Source organism: Protomyctophum parallelum (genome assembly GCF_964188405.1).
Source record: "Protomyctophum parallelum genome assembly, chromosome: 2".
NCBI classification, from domain to species: domain Eukaryota; kingdom Metazoa; phylum Chordata; class Actinopteri; order Myctophiformes; family Myctophidae; genus Protomyctophum; species Protomyctophum parallelum.
The window spans coordinates 30048045-30063050 of NC_139699.1; the positions used below are offsets into that span (position 1 = coordinate 30048045).

A 15006-nucleotide genomic window follows, 5' to 3' on the forward strand; every position below is an offset into this window, starting at 1 on the left:
TTACCTTCAGTCGAAAAATATGAATTACAGCCCTGCGTGTTGGACATGCGCGGAGGTGCACCGAATATGGCGGCTTGCATCTGATGAAAAGTGAGGAGTCGCTCATCAAAATACCTTGTCGAAACGGTGGGTATGGCTCATGCTTCCTAATTAGTTCCTTGTAGCATACGTGATTGGATTCGTTCGCGTTTATTCGCGAAGATGTCCACAGAAAACGCCACAGATAGTTATTAATTTCGACTTGTATAGGGGGGAAAGAGCATGTGTATTTGTTGCAGACGTTGAGCGTTGCTGCGTACTGTGTAGGAAGGTAGGAACACACTGGGCACATTTGTGGGAGTCGTGGGACTCTGTGGTCTGGACAGGCAGCTAGGAGGTGATAATCGCTCGGCGTGTTGTTGTGAATGAAAAGATCCACCGAAAACACGTTTGGCATTAATGTGTGTCGTGTTGCTGCTGCTTGATACACAATGTATATAGTCCTGTGTAGTGCTCCAATACCAATATGTCCCCGCCCACAATTTGTCAACTAAAATGAAAATGCGTCACACTTTCTTCAAATTCATTTTAAAGACAACATTTCTTCTACTTATTATCCGTGAAAATTCTCCCTATAGCCTATATCGCGTGGCACACGTCAAAAATGTATATTGTTTGTCGGGACTCGGCACCCAGCCACGACATAACTGCAGTGTACTGTGTCATTAGACATATTATTATTAGTTATAATTCATTCATTGATCAAATATATCATGTGCTGCTCAGCTGCTGTATTGAAATGAAGCGATTTTAGGTAACGCCCACTCCCCACTGCCAAGCAGTGCAGCGGCTTGACCGTGATGGCTTCACACAGCAGGAATCTGATCTTTACCTAACACACACACACACACACACACACACACACACACACACACACACACACACACACACACACACACACACACACACACACACACACACACACACACACACACACACACACACACACACACACACACACACACACACACACACACACACACACACACACACACACACACACACACACACACACACACAAGCCTACTGTACTGTAAGTGGGCGTTGTCAGTGTAGTTTATAAATTATATTGCAAAACTCACACATCTTATGTTGTAATAATAATATAGCCTATAGAGCCTATCGTAATTCTTTTAATTGGGCAATTAAATCATTAACAAATATTCATGAGGATGTTCACTGACTATTTTTGGTAAAAACACAAAAAGATAAATCAAATAACTTTCTGACAACTCCTGTCATCACAACAGTAGTAGTGGGTGACATGTATTTTCTGTATAGCACTGGTGAGTAGTAGTAGACCTACGCTAATCAGAGATCAGTGCTTTGGGAGAAATGGAGGTTGTAAAATTGAAGTGCTTCCTGGTGTGTTTGGGGTGGGGGAGTTGTCTGACCCTTTTGAACGAAGCAGACAGGCCAGCTCAAAGTAAACTCAGTCTGAAGATGGGTTGGTAGTGGAGTTGGAATGATGGAATCCTTTTCATGTCTAGCTAGCAGACTTCCCCGCGTGCACACCTCTTAATGGCTTTTTATGGCAGCTTGGAATCTTTATGGCCTCTAACTCAAAGGGATTCAGCTAAGGACTGAGGGGGGGAAGGCAAAGGACAGATAGTATACACTGTACTGGACGCTTAACTTGTTGAGACAACAAAAGTAGACTAGACCTCTTCTTATTTGGAGGGATTGTTTGTATCTTCTCTTCCCATTTCCAGAGATTTCATTTGGAATTCATCATTCATCTTGGAATACTTTTATTGCTTTTTCAGACTTTTGGATTTGATACCATATTACCATGAAATGACTACAGGAAGAGTAGGCTATTCTCTTATTTTTAGCCTGAATTGGATCATTCGACCAGATTTGCTCAGCAGGCTTTGGTAACGACTGTATTGTAATTACATCAGAGTATTATAGAAAGTTGTTTTTTCTGACAACTGAAACTGCAAAATATTCTATATTTCCATTCCATCTGCAAACTTGCTAAACAAGTTGATATTAGTCTTGTTCCAAAAGTATGGTAGTAATAATAGTTTATTTCAAAATATACGTTAAAGGTCCAACATTTTCATCTGCAGAATAAGATCTCCAGTGTAAAAGAAGTGAGGCATTAAACAATAGGTGAACTTTTTCAATTACACAGAAGTAATGTTTAAAAAAGGTCAGAAATCCAAAAGGTACTTTTTGTTTTGATATTATGGATACACATTCATGTTCATAATAAACACCTTTTGAAATGAAACGTGATCCAAGGTTTTACAATTAAAATCTGAACACATAACTACGTTTTGCATACTTTGTTGTAACTGGCTACAATGTTAATCCGTATGGATTTACATTTTCTTGTGCACTAAAGGTATTACTCCATCATTAGCAAGTGATGTTGCAATGCACAGTATATAGTGACATCTGGAGTCTAAACCCCCTTATGTCTTTATGTTACACTTTCAGGGTTACATTAATGACTTTCAACCTGACATCCCTATGTTGGGCAAAACAAATGTCAACATTTGAAACTTAGTGGAAACTTGGAAAGTAGGATTTAAGGTGGTTAACAATTTGGATATTCCTGTATAATGTGAATCCTATATTTCTGAATCTATTTCTGATCTGCCACACACAAAAAGTCCAGAGGGTTCTCAAAAAAGCAAAGATACAAAGTAAAAAAGATGGGGGGAGACCACTATGTAATGAAAACTGTTTAATTTAATACCTTACATCGCTTTTCTATGCACACGAACACGCAAAAAGGCTTAAAACATGTCGCAGACTACTACAATTTTCTATTTCTGAGTTTAGCAATGTTAAGCTTATGAGGATGGACTGTGCCTTCCTGTACTCTGTCTCCAGGATACGCTTAAGGAATCAACAAGGTCCTGTCTGATTTTGCCCCAGCTGGAGCAGTGTGGTTCCCCATAGTCATCATGGGTAGAACACCACACAGAGGTAGGCACAACAATCTGCTTCAACAATACTAACATAACTGTGCTTTGTTTAATTTTTTTTATATATATATATATATATTGAATATCCTCTTATTATTCTCCTACATATATTTTCTTTCAAATTATTTCAATTACTCCATCTGGTTTGTGTCACTTGCGTAAATATTTGATCACAGCAACAGTAGTCACTAGTAATATGATAAATATCCATTTGTAACTCTTGAGTGTGCAAATGTAATGTAACAGTGTAACAGAAAGGAATACCAGCACTCACTTTTTATCCATTTAGGATTATTTTATATTAAAAGGTTTGAAAATGTGTGCAAATGTAACCAATGTAACCAAATGGATCCAAAAGGGTCTGATGACTGGTTGAATCATCTCTCATTTCAGACCAAAAAGAAGAGAGGAAGGAGAGAAGAAGCAGTGTGACGGCAGGATCTGCTCTGGATAAATCCAATGGTTGGTTCTGACCGTGCACATGTTTGTTCCTGTTCTACATACATCCCATTTATTATAAAGTTCAACCCTACATGTCTGTTTTTACACTCTTAAAGGTATAAGACCTTACACACTGACTTTAATATATTTGGGGGGGAAACTGATATATACGCAGATATTACGCAGCGATAAATCAACACAATTGTTGATTTTTCTCCAACATTTTTGTATCGTTCATTTGTCACACCCGACATGTGTAAAGGATTTTAGGGTTACATGAACGCAGAGTAGTTTGTTGTGTACAAAAATTGACAAAACGACCAAGCGAGTGTCTCAGAGTCACTGTTGCGGAAACGGCTTGTAGCCTGTTGCTTTGTCACGTCTAGTGCGAACACAGTAGGAGTCTGAGACTACATACCAGTAGCATTGCATTGATCTGTTCCACCATGTTCTATCTAATTGAGCTACATGTCAATTATCTACAATCTATTCCATCCACACCTATGGCAAGTCATATGGTTATGGTTAAATAGTGGTTCGAATATTTCAATTTTCTTTGTTCTGTATCAAGGTTTTTAGATTGTTGTAGCTAAAAGCTTTCAGTAAACAAAGGTCCATCTTTCCCTGTTTGATAGAACCATTCAGTTGGGAAGAATACTTAAAGGAGACCTCCTCCCTCGCCGCCTCCCCCAACTGCTTCAGACAGGTAGCTGTTCATTACAGCACATTCTATATTTATACTTATACAGTATACTTTAAATGCGGGGCACCAAGCAAGGACCCTAACAATTTTTACTCCTTTGTGAAAGTGGTTCAAATTGATGTGCGTGCATGGCAATGAATGAAGTCCTCCCTGTTTGGTCCCCTGCAGTCCAGGACCCCCCCAATAACTGACTTCAAGGCCGGTATGAAGCTGGAAGCACGCGATCCCCGCAACAACAACTCTGTGTGCATCGCCACGGTGATGGGCATGATGGGTACCCGCCTGCGCTTGCGTTTGGATGGTAGTGATAACACCAATGACTTCTGGCGATTAGTGGACTCATCAGATATCCAACCAATTGGAACCTGTGAGAGGAACGGAGACATGCTACAGCCACCATTGGGTTAGTTAGCAGTTAACCAGCCACGCCCTTCACTATATACAGTAGTTTGTTGTTTGCCGAATAGTGAAAATAGAAACGTGTCACGATGCAATGTGTTGTGAGCTTGTCAATATACTATTTGTTATTTTATTTGACAAGTGAGATACTTTCAAGTAGATAAATGGTGGAACACACTATACTTGCAAGTGGGCAAGTGGCTATGGCCGAATTTAGCCTGAGTAATTTCGTGCAAAACTCATGCTTGGAATGGATTCAGCATCATGAAAACCCCCTAGTTAGACATGAAAGTTTGCCTTATATTAATGGTACCCCAACTTTCAGCAGCTGTCACAAAGTTTCCCAGGGGAGTTGGGTTGGAACAAATTTTCTGTGATAGTAGACACCTTTGTGAACACATCTGTGAAGAAAGCTAGTGGTAAGCAGATTTGCCACATCTTAAGCTAACTTTACCTAACTAATACCCGACGCGGGGTTGGTGAAAGGGCCTTTCTGTGTGGAGTTTGCATGTTCTCCCCATGTCCCCTAGGGTAGGTACCCTCACAAAAACATGCAGGAATCCTGGTATCTAAACTACATTTCCCTGAAATGGGTTGCAAAAATCGTGGGATAAAAATGATTAAAAAATAAATAAAGTCAGGTACAATGGGTAGGGTGGAGCATATGTTCCCGGCTTGCACAGTTCCCAAGTAGGCCTTTGATTCTATATTTTAAAAGTGTATAAGAATATAATGTGTGTATGGTATGTTTTGAAAAAGGCTCAAGCTCAGCCGTGTCATATAAACGGTATATTACATGATGTCTGAAGTTTGTTCTTTTGATCATGTCAGGTTTCAGGATGAATGCGTCGTCTTGGCCCATGTTCCTCTTGAGGACGTTGAGCGGAGCAGAAATGGCCCCCGCTTCAGCCTTCAAGAAGGTATTAACCTGCTGGATGTAGAGGTTTCATGCATTCACTGTTACTTCATGAACCACTGTTACTGTGGTTCATGAGCCATGATTAGGCTTTAAGCTAAGAACATATTATCCACATAAAATGTAACCAAATGGACCCTTCCAGGTCCATTTGTTTATATTTCTACACTCTCATTGTTAAATGGACACTGAGGAATTGACTGTTTACTCTTGCGTGCATGCGTGTGTGTGCGTATATAGGAACCAGAAAGTCCTGTTAAGAACCATTTCCAACCTGGTATGAAGTTGGAGGCCGTAGACAGGAAGAACCCCTACCTGATCTGTCCGGCCACAGTGGGAGAGGTCAGGGGTCAGGAGATCTTTGTCATGTTTGACGGCTGGCGGGGAGCCTTTGACTACTGGTGCCCCTTCGATTCAAGAGACATCTTCCCTGTCGGCTGGTGTTCCCTGACAAAACACAGCTTACAGCCACCTGGTAACTTTTGTAAGTACTGCCAGAATGTTTTTATTGTGTTTTTAATTTTTATATATGCCTTTATATATTTTATTTATAAACAAAAACAGTGATTTTAAAAGGTCAATAATAAGTATTTGGTCACTATGTTGAAAGATTTCTTGAATGTGTAACTTGGTATGTATGTCCTTTCATAGACAGGTTCCCATGCTTTGCCTGCCTGCTTTAAATAATAATAATAATTATTATTATTTGTTTGTTTATGTCTGTCTGAGTCATAGTGACATGCCTTTGGGCGTATTGGGTTTGTTCATGGTTATGTCAGAGTGATATGCTGATATGGGCATAGTGGATTTGTTTATGGTTATGTCTGATAGTCTGAATCAGAGAGACATAGCCGTGGTCCGCCAGCCGGCCCACCATCCCATTAGCCAATTCTAATATAGGATTGGTAATAGTGAACATATATTTCTTGCCTTACCTGAGGATTGAAGGCTTATACTGCAGTTCTTGCATATCAAAGATGTAGCTGGGAGCCAGGCCTTGCAAGGCTTTAAAAGTCATCAGTAAAGTCAACTCTGAAACTCACCGGCAGCCAGCGAAGGGAAGCTAGGAGCGGTGTAATGTGTCTCAACAGGAATTAACATAACAGATGTCGTTCTGCCAATATCGGGCACAGGCCACAGCTGATGTAGGTTCTGCCAGGTCTTCTGGACTGCACCGGCGGGCATCGGTACATTCCAGTAGGTGGGACATTGTCTGTACTGATCCACAGCTCCACGTGTCTTCTGTTGTGTATAGCTACAGAGTTTCATCAGGGCTTTCAGCTGGTTCCTTTGTTCACAAACACTGAATTGTTTGTTTAGAGCTCAAATCCTCAGAAAATGCCCAACCAAACTTTCTCTCAAAGTTCTTCGGTCAAACTGCATATTGGTTTGAGTTAAGTTCTGATTTTTGCTTAGAAAAGGCTTGAAAAGAGTGTGTTTGACATACAACCACACCAAACACTCTTCTAACTGCCCAAAATGGAACCCCCTCGCCACCTCACTTCCTGCACCTCACTTCCTGGAACTATTGCTCACATGCTTTTTCTCCACAGCTCCCCTTATGATCAAACCTTTTGTCAACAGAAAATGGATGACCATGGTATAAGTACACAAAACACAATATATTCTCCGTACACTACATTTTGGGGTTAAATATTCAGAAAACTTTGACTGGAAAAGACTCGCTCACCGTATAGAAAAAGAAGTAAAACTAAGGAGTTTTACTTCTTTTTCTATACGGTGAGCGAGTCTTTTCCAGTCAAAGTTTTCCTTATATTTTTGAGACCACCGCTACCGTAGTTAAGTTTGAAGAGAGAAAAAAAGGACGAAGAAAGGCGCAACAGTTTCCTCAGTGCTTCGGGGTTAAATATTCAACCATATTTTTAACCAATATATTCCCCAATATGTTTCATTTTCTTTCAATACTCATACAAGGACAGGAAATACATTATTTCACACATTTATGTGGCAGTGAGTGCCATTCATCTTTCCAGATGTTGGTCCTTGCTTCTTGTTTGGTTGTCTGAAGGGGCAACACTGTCTGCATAAAACTGGCTCTGGATGGGAGCCTGCGTGGGGGTGCTACGTGGCCATGCAAGGGCTGTCTACTGTTTATCTCCTCTGTTCTCCGTTCATCTCCAGCGATACCTAGTCGTCTGCTGATCGGGGTAGAGATGCCGGCTAGTGAATAGAAACACGGGACAGGTGACGCATCCCGTAGTGATGTGGCAGGTGTCATTTAAGGCTTTGTCGACCGGTTTGGTGTGATGTGATCGGCTCCAGCTTGAGCAGGCATACTCTGTAGACTTGTGGAGAAACACAGGGCCATGGCAGTTGCACGGATTGGTGGTGGATGGATCGGCGCCCCACTTGGAGATCACTCCTTTACACAGGATGTTATTGTGGCCGGGTGTTAATTTTGGCTTTGGTGTTCTCCAGGTGCTTCTTAAATGAGAGTGTCCTGTCCAGTGTAACTTTAGGGACAGGAATATTATCTGGAGGCCGGTAGGAGCCCTGCTATTAATGTCAAAGACAAAGAGGACATTTATATCTTATTGAAGACAAATTTAGTGCTGTCAAATGTAGGAGATTATTAGTGTACTGGTGCAATCAAACTATAAGCAAACATTCAAGGGTACTGCTTTCAAGACATGCATGGTATACTATAAATAATTAACAGTGGTAAAAGAACCAATAAAGGATGCTACATACTTTGTACCACTAGAGGGCAGCACAAGCATAGATCCTGATACCTGGCTCTGTTGTAGACCAGTGCTTTGCATCAAGGGGAATGCAAATTAAGCATGTTTTAAATAATGTAAAAATCATTCTATTGAGTCCACAATGCTTCTCTGAAGATGTACAGTAGTATTTTTTTCAACAAAGAACAACAAGAAACGAGCAGCCTGGTCTATGAAAACAAGCCCAAAAGATGAGCCTGGTCTAAGTTTGACCACTTTTCAGTTATTTCAAAGTAGCAGATTTACAAGCTCACAATGCACCATGTAGATCAAGAATTATTGTGGAAAAGAAAATTATTTGCATATTTTAACAACACAAATCTTGGCACAAATCCCTGGCACAAAATACAGTATGTTCACATTGGGTTCCACATACAAATGCATATCGGGGCGGCGGGGCCCAAATAAGCAATTACATTTTAGAAACTAAAATACTGTAACCCTCCTCAACTACCAATATACCAATATACCAATAATAATATACCAATATACTCGAAGTGACCTTCGAGAAAAACAAGCCTAAAGTCACTATGCAGACATGGCAACACAAACACTGGTAAACAGGAAACCCCTTGATATGGGGCTCCCCACCATGCATCCGATCTAAGGAAATAACACGTGGAACAATCAACATATAAGATGTAACATACGTTTGTGATTCTTGGCTATATATTCAGAATCAATTCAATCAATTTGTGTTTCACTGTTAATGATCTTCTTGGAGTTTACATTCGTACAGAAAATAATTGTACAAAGAAAGAGTTGGGTGGGCAGACAGAGGGACACAAAATCCTCGAAATCAAACATAATTGTCTAAAGACATGCTGTCAGAATTAATTCAATACAACCTAATGCAACCTCTCACAGAGTCCTTTGTTCATTCTACAAACGTTGTCTGTTGCATATACGTAACATCCTGTGTGTATTTTATAACAAATGTATGACAAGTTTATAATGAGTAAATATTCAATATCTGTTTCTTGGTCAGATTAATAATGTATCCATAATAATTAACTATTAATCAAAAGTTTTTCATCCAAATTCAAGTCATTCAGAGAATTGGATCTAGTTCATAAACAGATTGTTGGAAATGATTGCAATCAATTTGAAACTCAAAATATTTAGCTAGATCCCAATCTGTTCATCTTAAGGTATTACAACTGTTCTCTATCTTTATATCGTCGCTGTTGGGCGGAAACCCCATATCTCTCCGTATTTCAACTTTTTATGTTTGCTGTAAATGTTTCCTCGTATGACAGTGTCACACCAAAGTAGCGAAAATGACAGATCTAAATGTTGTATACGTAGACATCATGCCAATGGTCATTCATTAGGCATACTCACTGAGTCACTTCTCAGTTTGGCTGTCCATTCTGAGATACCGGATGTGATGCCACTGCTAGTGGCAGCTATAATTAATATGTGTCATCCTATGTATATCTACTCTAGCTTTGTACTACCGTTACACACTGCTGTGGCTGTATCCACTGACCAGGAAGCACATGGCTCTAAACAAAACTAAACAAAGCATGGAAACAAGCTTGATTGATGGGAGAGGGAGACTGTGTGTGTGTGTGTGTGTGTGTGTGTGTGTGTGTGTGTGTGTGTGTGTGTGTGTGTGTGTGTGTGTGTGTGTGTGTGTGTGTGTGTGTGTGTGTGTGTGTGTGTGTGTGCGTGCAAAAAAGCGCCAAATCCAGTATGCCTGCTTAGGGGTACCACATCATTATCACACATCTGTTTCTAGTCCTGATTTGTGCCTGGCCCTTGCATATGCAACACACATAGCGTTTTTGTGCGTGTGGTTACACAACATCACAGAATGGATCCCCAGCCTGTGGGCTAGGGCCTGCTGGTTGGCCGTGAGGATATTCCTAGTGGCCCCCCAAATAATTGGCAAGACATGCAAAAAATGTATATTCATGGGATTTTAAATTTATTATGATATATTGGTTCCTTCATCCAAGCCAAATGCAATCTCAGTTGATTGATTGAATACTTAAACATCACAAAGTACAGTCAGACATGTGAGGGACTTCCGTTGTGGTCCTATGTATTCATATTCAATTCATCAACATAATATAAATAATAAAAAAAAGAAAATCGCTTTATGATGGATTTTCATGATGGACCCCATCCCTCCCTCCACTTCTTTCCTTTTCCTTTTCAGAGCTATACTTACTGGATATTGTGTTCTAATTCTAAACACCTTATATCCAAATTTGTCTCACTGTTTTCTATTCCGTCAACAACCCATATTAAGTCCTCATGGGAAGCTGATATTGGTGTGGAACTGACAGATGAGATCTGGAGCAAGGGTTTGAAGAGGATCCACTTGGGCTCCACTTGGGCTCAGTCGATGCCAGGCTGCAGCTAGTTTTGCACAGATTACAATATTACTCTAAAGTTAAAATGAATACAATGTATCCAACTGTTTCCTGATAGATGCAACACCTCCAAGGGCACATTGGGTCATACTTTCTGGTCTTGTCCAAAGATTGATTGTTTTACATTGGCAAACATTTTTGCTTGGTATAGCAGAGGATACTGTTTTCAGATCTAATCTGATGCACTAACCATCTTGTTTGGTTACTTTGATGCTTCTCTCGCTCTGCTGTACTCTGTCCAACAGACTCTTATGCTAGGTACACTTGTAGCAAAGAGAATGATTTTAACAGAGTGGAAGACTTCCATCATTCCTTGTTTCACTAGATGCTTAATGAGTTGGAGAGGCTGCGTTGCAACAAACACGACATTTGAGTACACCTGGGGTCCTATCACGATTCACGAGTCATCTTGACTCTGCTGTGTGAATGCTCTGCTTTGTACAGGCCTAATTGTTAATGTGTCCAGCTTTTGAATTATGGTAGGCTGGTAGCCTACCTCATTAATCGGTTAATGACTGATGATGTTTATTATACATTATAGCCTGGTGTTGGTTTGTTTTCTTGTCATGGTCTTGTTATGTTATGGTTCACTCATCTGGTCAGATGCAGAGTGGGCCACAAACACTTTTTCAAGTGGGCCCTGATCCAGAAAAGGCTGGGAAGCACTGTTTGTGTAGAGTAGTAGTAGAGTAGAGGTATGTGAGTAGATCTGTGGGTGACGGGGGTTTGGAGGATGATGTGATAATGAGCTGATAATTAGCTGCACATCACAATGGAGAGACAGTCACAGGGAGGAAGACTTCCTCTATTGTTGTATACTTCACATTTCTGATTGCTTTTCATGAAGATTTGTCCCAACTAAGAATATTATAGGCAATCAAGAATTGTAATTATATATGGAAATTAAAATTGCATAGCCTAGAGCTACATTTCAACACAGACATCAGACATTTGTTTTAATGTTTCTTCAGTACTATTTTCAGTCAGTACAAGTAAAAGTACAGCCACGGCCCACTATTTATGAGAATTATTATAGCAAAATCATGTTTAACGTGCTAATTTAACATGACATATTAATAATAAATACATGATAAATGATATACTTTTTTTTGCCATATTAAGGAATTGTATTTATTTCTTCATATCCCTCTGTCATCATGCAAAATGATTTTCCTCATCAAGTAATTACTTATATAAGCTAAATATAAATAAACAATTAAATGTTATATATCCTAGAATAAATCATCATGACATTACCACAACGGAAAATGTATTTCCAGGTTTTGCTGACAGCGTCACATTTGAGCAGCAGCAGTACTATTCCATAACCTTATTTCTGGAGGAACAGACTCAAAATATATTATTTTGTTCTAAATATTGGTAAATGGCCTGCATTTATATAGCGCTTTACGCAAACATTATTACAATGTACTTCACATTCACACATTTACACGCCAATGGCAGAGGAAACCATTCAAGGCACCATTAGGAGCAGTTAGGGGTTCAGTGTCTTGCTCAAGGACACTTCAACACTTTGCCAGGAGGACCCGGGAATCAAACCTTGGAACGGCATAATGTTCTGGACACTTTATTTTGGGGAGATATCCAAGACTTTATACCTGGAAAAATCACTCCACACATTTTGTTTAAAAACATTCTCATCTGGTCTATATATCCCAACTCCTTCCAGAGTGAGATGTCTTTGTAGGCCTACAATTCAGATTACAGTGAGGTGCTTTTGACATGCTTCCACTAGGCGTGTCTGACGTCTCTATTGCATATTGTTTCTCAGGCAGGGGAAAGCTGCTGGCCTGCTATCCGACTGTGCCAGTGTTTCCTGACACGGGGCCCTGCCATCTTTTACCTCCCCCTGTGGGAGTGTCTGAATCGGCTAGGGTTACACACAGCACGACCTCTTGGGCAGCGTGCGTGTGTGTGTGTGTGTGCACGCTTCGTTTCTGTGTGAAAACACACACACACACACACACACACACACACACGCGTATGTTTATGTTTGTGTGTGTGTGTGTGTGTGTGTGTGTGTGTGTGCTCTGCTCTCCTGTGTGCTCTCTAGTGCATGTGCCTAAACTAGCTTGCATGCTAGCAGGAGTGTCTTCCCCTCACCCCATGAGTAGTGTCTCTGGTCCATTTTAACCATTTACCTCCCCAACCCCCCTTAGCACCCCCTCCCCAAGCCCTGCCGTTCACCCCGGCCCCCTTTTCACCTCCCCCGTCCCGGACTCCCGGCGTCACTGAGCAGGTGACTGATGTGGGCTGTCGATAGGGCCTACTGATAACATGAATAAAAGGCCCCAGTGCACCACCCCCCCCCCCCCCCTTCTCTCTCTGTCTCTGATTTCAATTCTATTGGGGCTTTATTGGCATGGCGGGAAACATACGTTTACCTTGCCAAAGCAAGTGTGGAATAAAAGAAAAACCTCTGTCTGTCTGTCTGTCTGTCTGTCTGTCTGTCTGTCTGTCTGTCTGTCTGTCTGTCTGTCTGTCTGTCTGTCTGTCTGTCTGTCTGTCCCCTCCCCCTCCTCCTCCTCCCCAGCCCTATGCTAATGTGGCTCATTCACACAGGGAGGGAAGCTCCACACACAGGCCGCCTTCAGCTAGCAGCAGCCAGCGTGGGCTTTGTTGTGGAGTGGACTACTACTGCCGGCTGGGAGAGAGGGAAAAAGCAGTGTAGAAAGCTAATAAAGGAGATAGAGATACAGAATATAGGCAATAAGTAGCAAATTACAAGTGAGTGTGTGGCAGAGAGAGTTAAAAAAAACACAAATTAGAAGAGGGGTGGGGGGAACATTGAGGCAAAAACAAGACGAGAGTTGCTTGAAAAGGAGAACCAGGAAACAACTGCAGTGAGTGAGTGACTGTTATTGTTTTTGGCTCACCATTACTACTAGGCTACTACTACTACTACTACTACTACTACTCTACTATTACTACGATTACTACTCTACTATTAATACTGCTGCTGCTACTACTACTACTACTCATCTACTATTTCTACTACTGCTGCTGCTGCTGCTGCAGCCAAAAGCACTGCTAACGCAAGTTGTTGCTTTTACAGTTAGGTTGTCTTAGTGAGTCTCATGTCTTTGCTTTTTTGGTCTTACAAATCTTTGCTGGTGTGCTCTCTTTAATCTTGTATAGCATAATATGCATTTTTATTTCATTTGTAGCTATTGTGGGACACTGGCACAAAAGGCATTTTAAATGCACTCACTTTGTTGTTAAACTCTGGTGTTAAATTGTGTTCATCTATGTCAAAGTGACAAGATCAGAGAAAAGAGTGTCTGTGAATTGTGATACATACTAATTCAAGTTAAGTTTAAAGTTCCACTCAGTTCAGGAGTAATGTGGACTGAAATGCAGTGCTTGATTGAGGGGTCATTCATTCAAATCCAAATATTTTCCTTTCAAAATGTTTTAGCATAAAATACACACATAGATACATTGTTACTAGCTAGTGCTATCACTAGAACAGAAATGTGTAGTCAGCCTTTGACTTTGTTTGCATGCCTGCTGGTAAAAGTAGCAACTTCCGAGCTACTAGCTAAGTGTAAATGATTAAAGCTGGTCTCTTTGTTTTGGATACTGTAGAAGAGCAGTTGATCCAGTCATTTTTAAGTCACATTTTTAAAAGCACTGGAAATTCATCCTTGTGTATAATTATCTTTGATAAAATGGCTGTATTAAAGTTGAGTAGTAATACAAATATTTATATAGCAAGTGAGCATTGCCCACCACATGTTTGTAATCATGATCTCTTTCAATGTTAAGCTGCAGGGTTTAGTCAGAAATGGCACATTGACAATGGATATATCAGATCTTTCCTTTATCGTGAAAATACATATGTATGAAGTTAACACACTTTAAATACGGAAGTACTTTTAAAAGTGGAACCGGAAAAAAAATGCAATAGCCTTTAGTTGACCACGTCTTGAAGAAATCAATGTGCTTTCAGTCAGTAGTATGTTGAAAATGCTCTAATGTACAGCTGGGCAATTAACCAAATAAAAAAAAACTTTTAGAACCTCTAATCAACTTAATCCTGCTCATGTAGGTTAATCGAATAATAGAGATGTAGGGGTTTCTTATATCATCAAATGGACTAGTGCTAATCCTTTTTCTTAGTACCACTTGTGTATTATACTTTGTTGTAAAATGGTGCCGTGCAAAACATAGTGACAATATAGCCGATCTACAAGCCTGTAATATTTGTGATAATGATTTGAAGTCAGTCATATCGCCCAGCAACAAGTAAATCTCGCTCTGGGCAGCTACACAGTACAGACACCTGGAACTACTGGTTGCTTTGAGTCATTTGTTTGAACCCCAAGTCCCAACACATGTATGAATATCGGGGTGTTTTGTAGTGTAGACTGTAGTGTACTGTAGACCCCCAGGGGACCTTGGTGGGGCTCCAGGAGGT

The 15006-nt window shown here is 40.5% G+C and overlaps 1 protein-coding gene across 1 annotated transcript in view; it reads left to right on the top strand.

Annotated features, from left to right (window-relative positions):
- scml2 (Scm polycomb group protein like 2) overlaps positions 1-15006 on the top strand; it is a 28258-nt gene that overhangs the window by 2 nt on the left and 13250 nt on the right. Inside the window, exons 1-7 of the mRNA XM_083760140.1 lie at positions 1-126; positions 2887-2982; positions 3375-3443; positions 4058-4128; positions 4294-4528; positions 5356-5444; positions 5681-5924. The exon at positions 1-126 is cut by the window's left edge and continues 2 nt beyond it. Coding sequence (XP_083616266.1) covers positions 2961-2982; positions 3375-3443; positions 4058-4128; positions 4294-4528; positions 5356-5444; positions 5681-5924 — 730 coding nt within the window. The 5' untranslated portion in view covers positions 1-126; positions 2887-2960. The remainder of the gene's footprint in view (positions 127-2886; positions 2983-3374; positions 3444-4057; positions 4129-4293; positions 4529-5355; positions 5445-5680; positions 5925-15006) is intronic.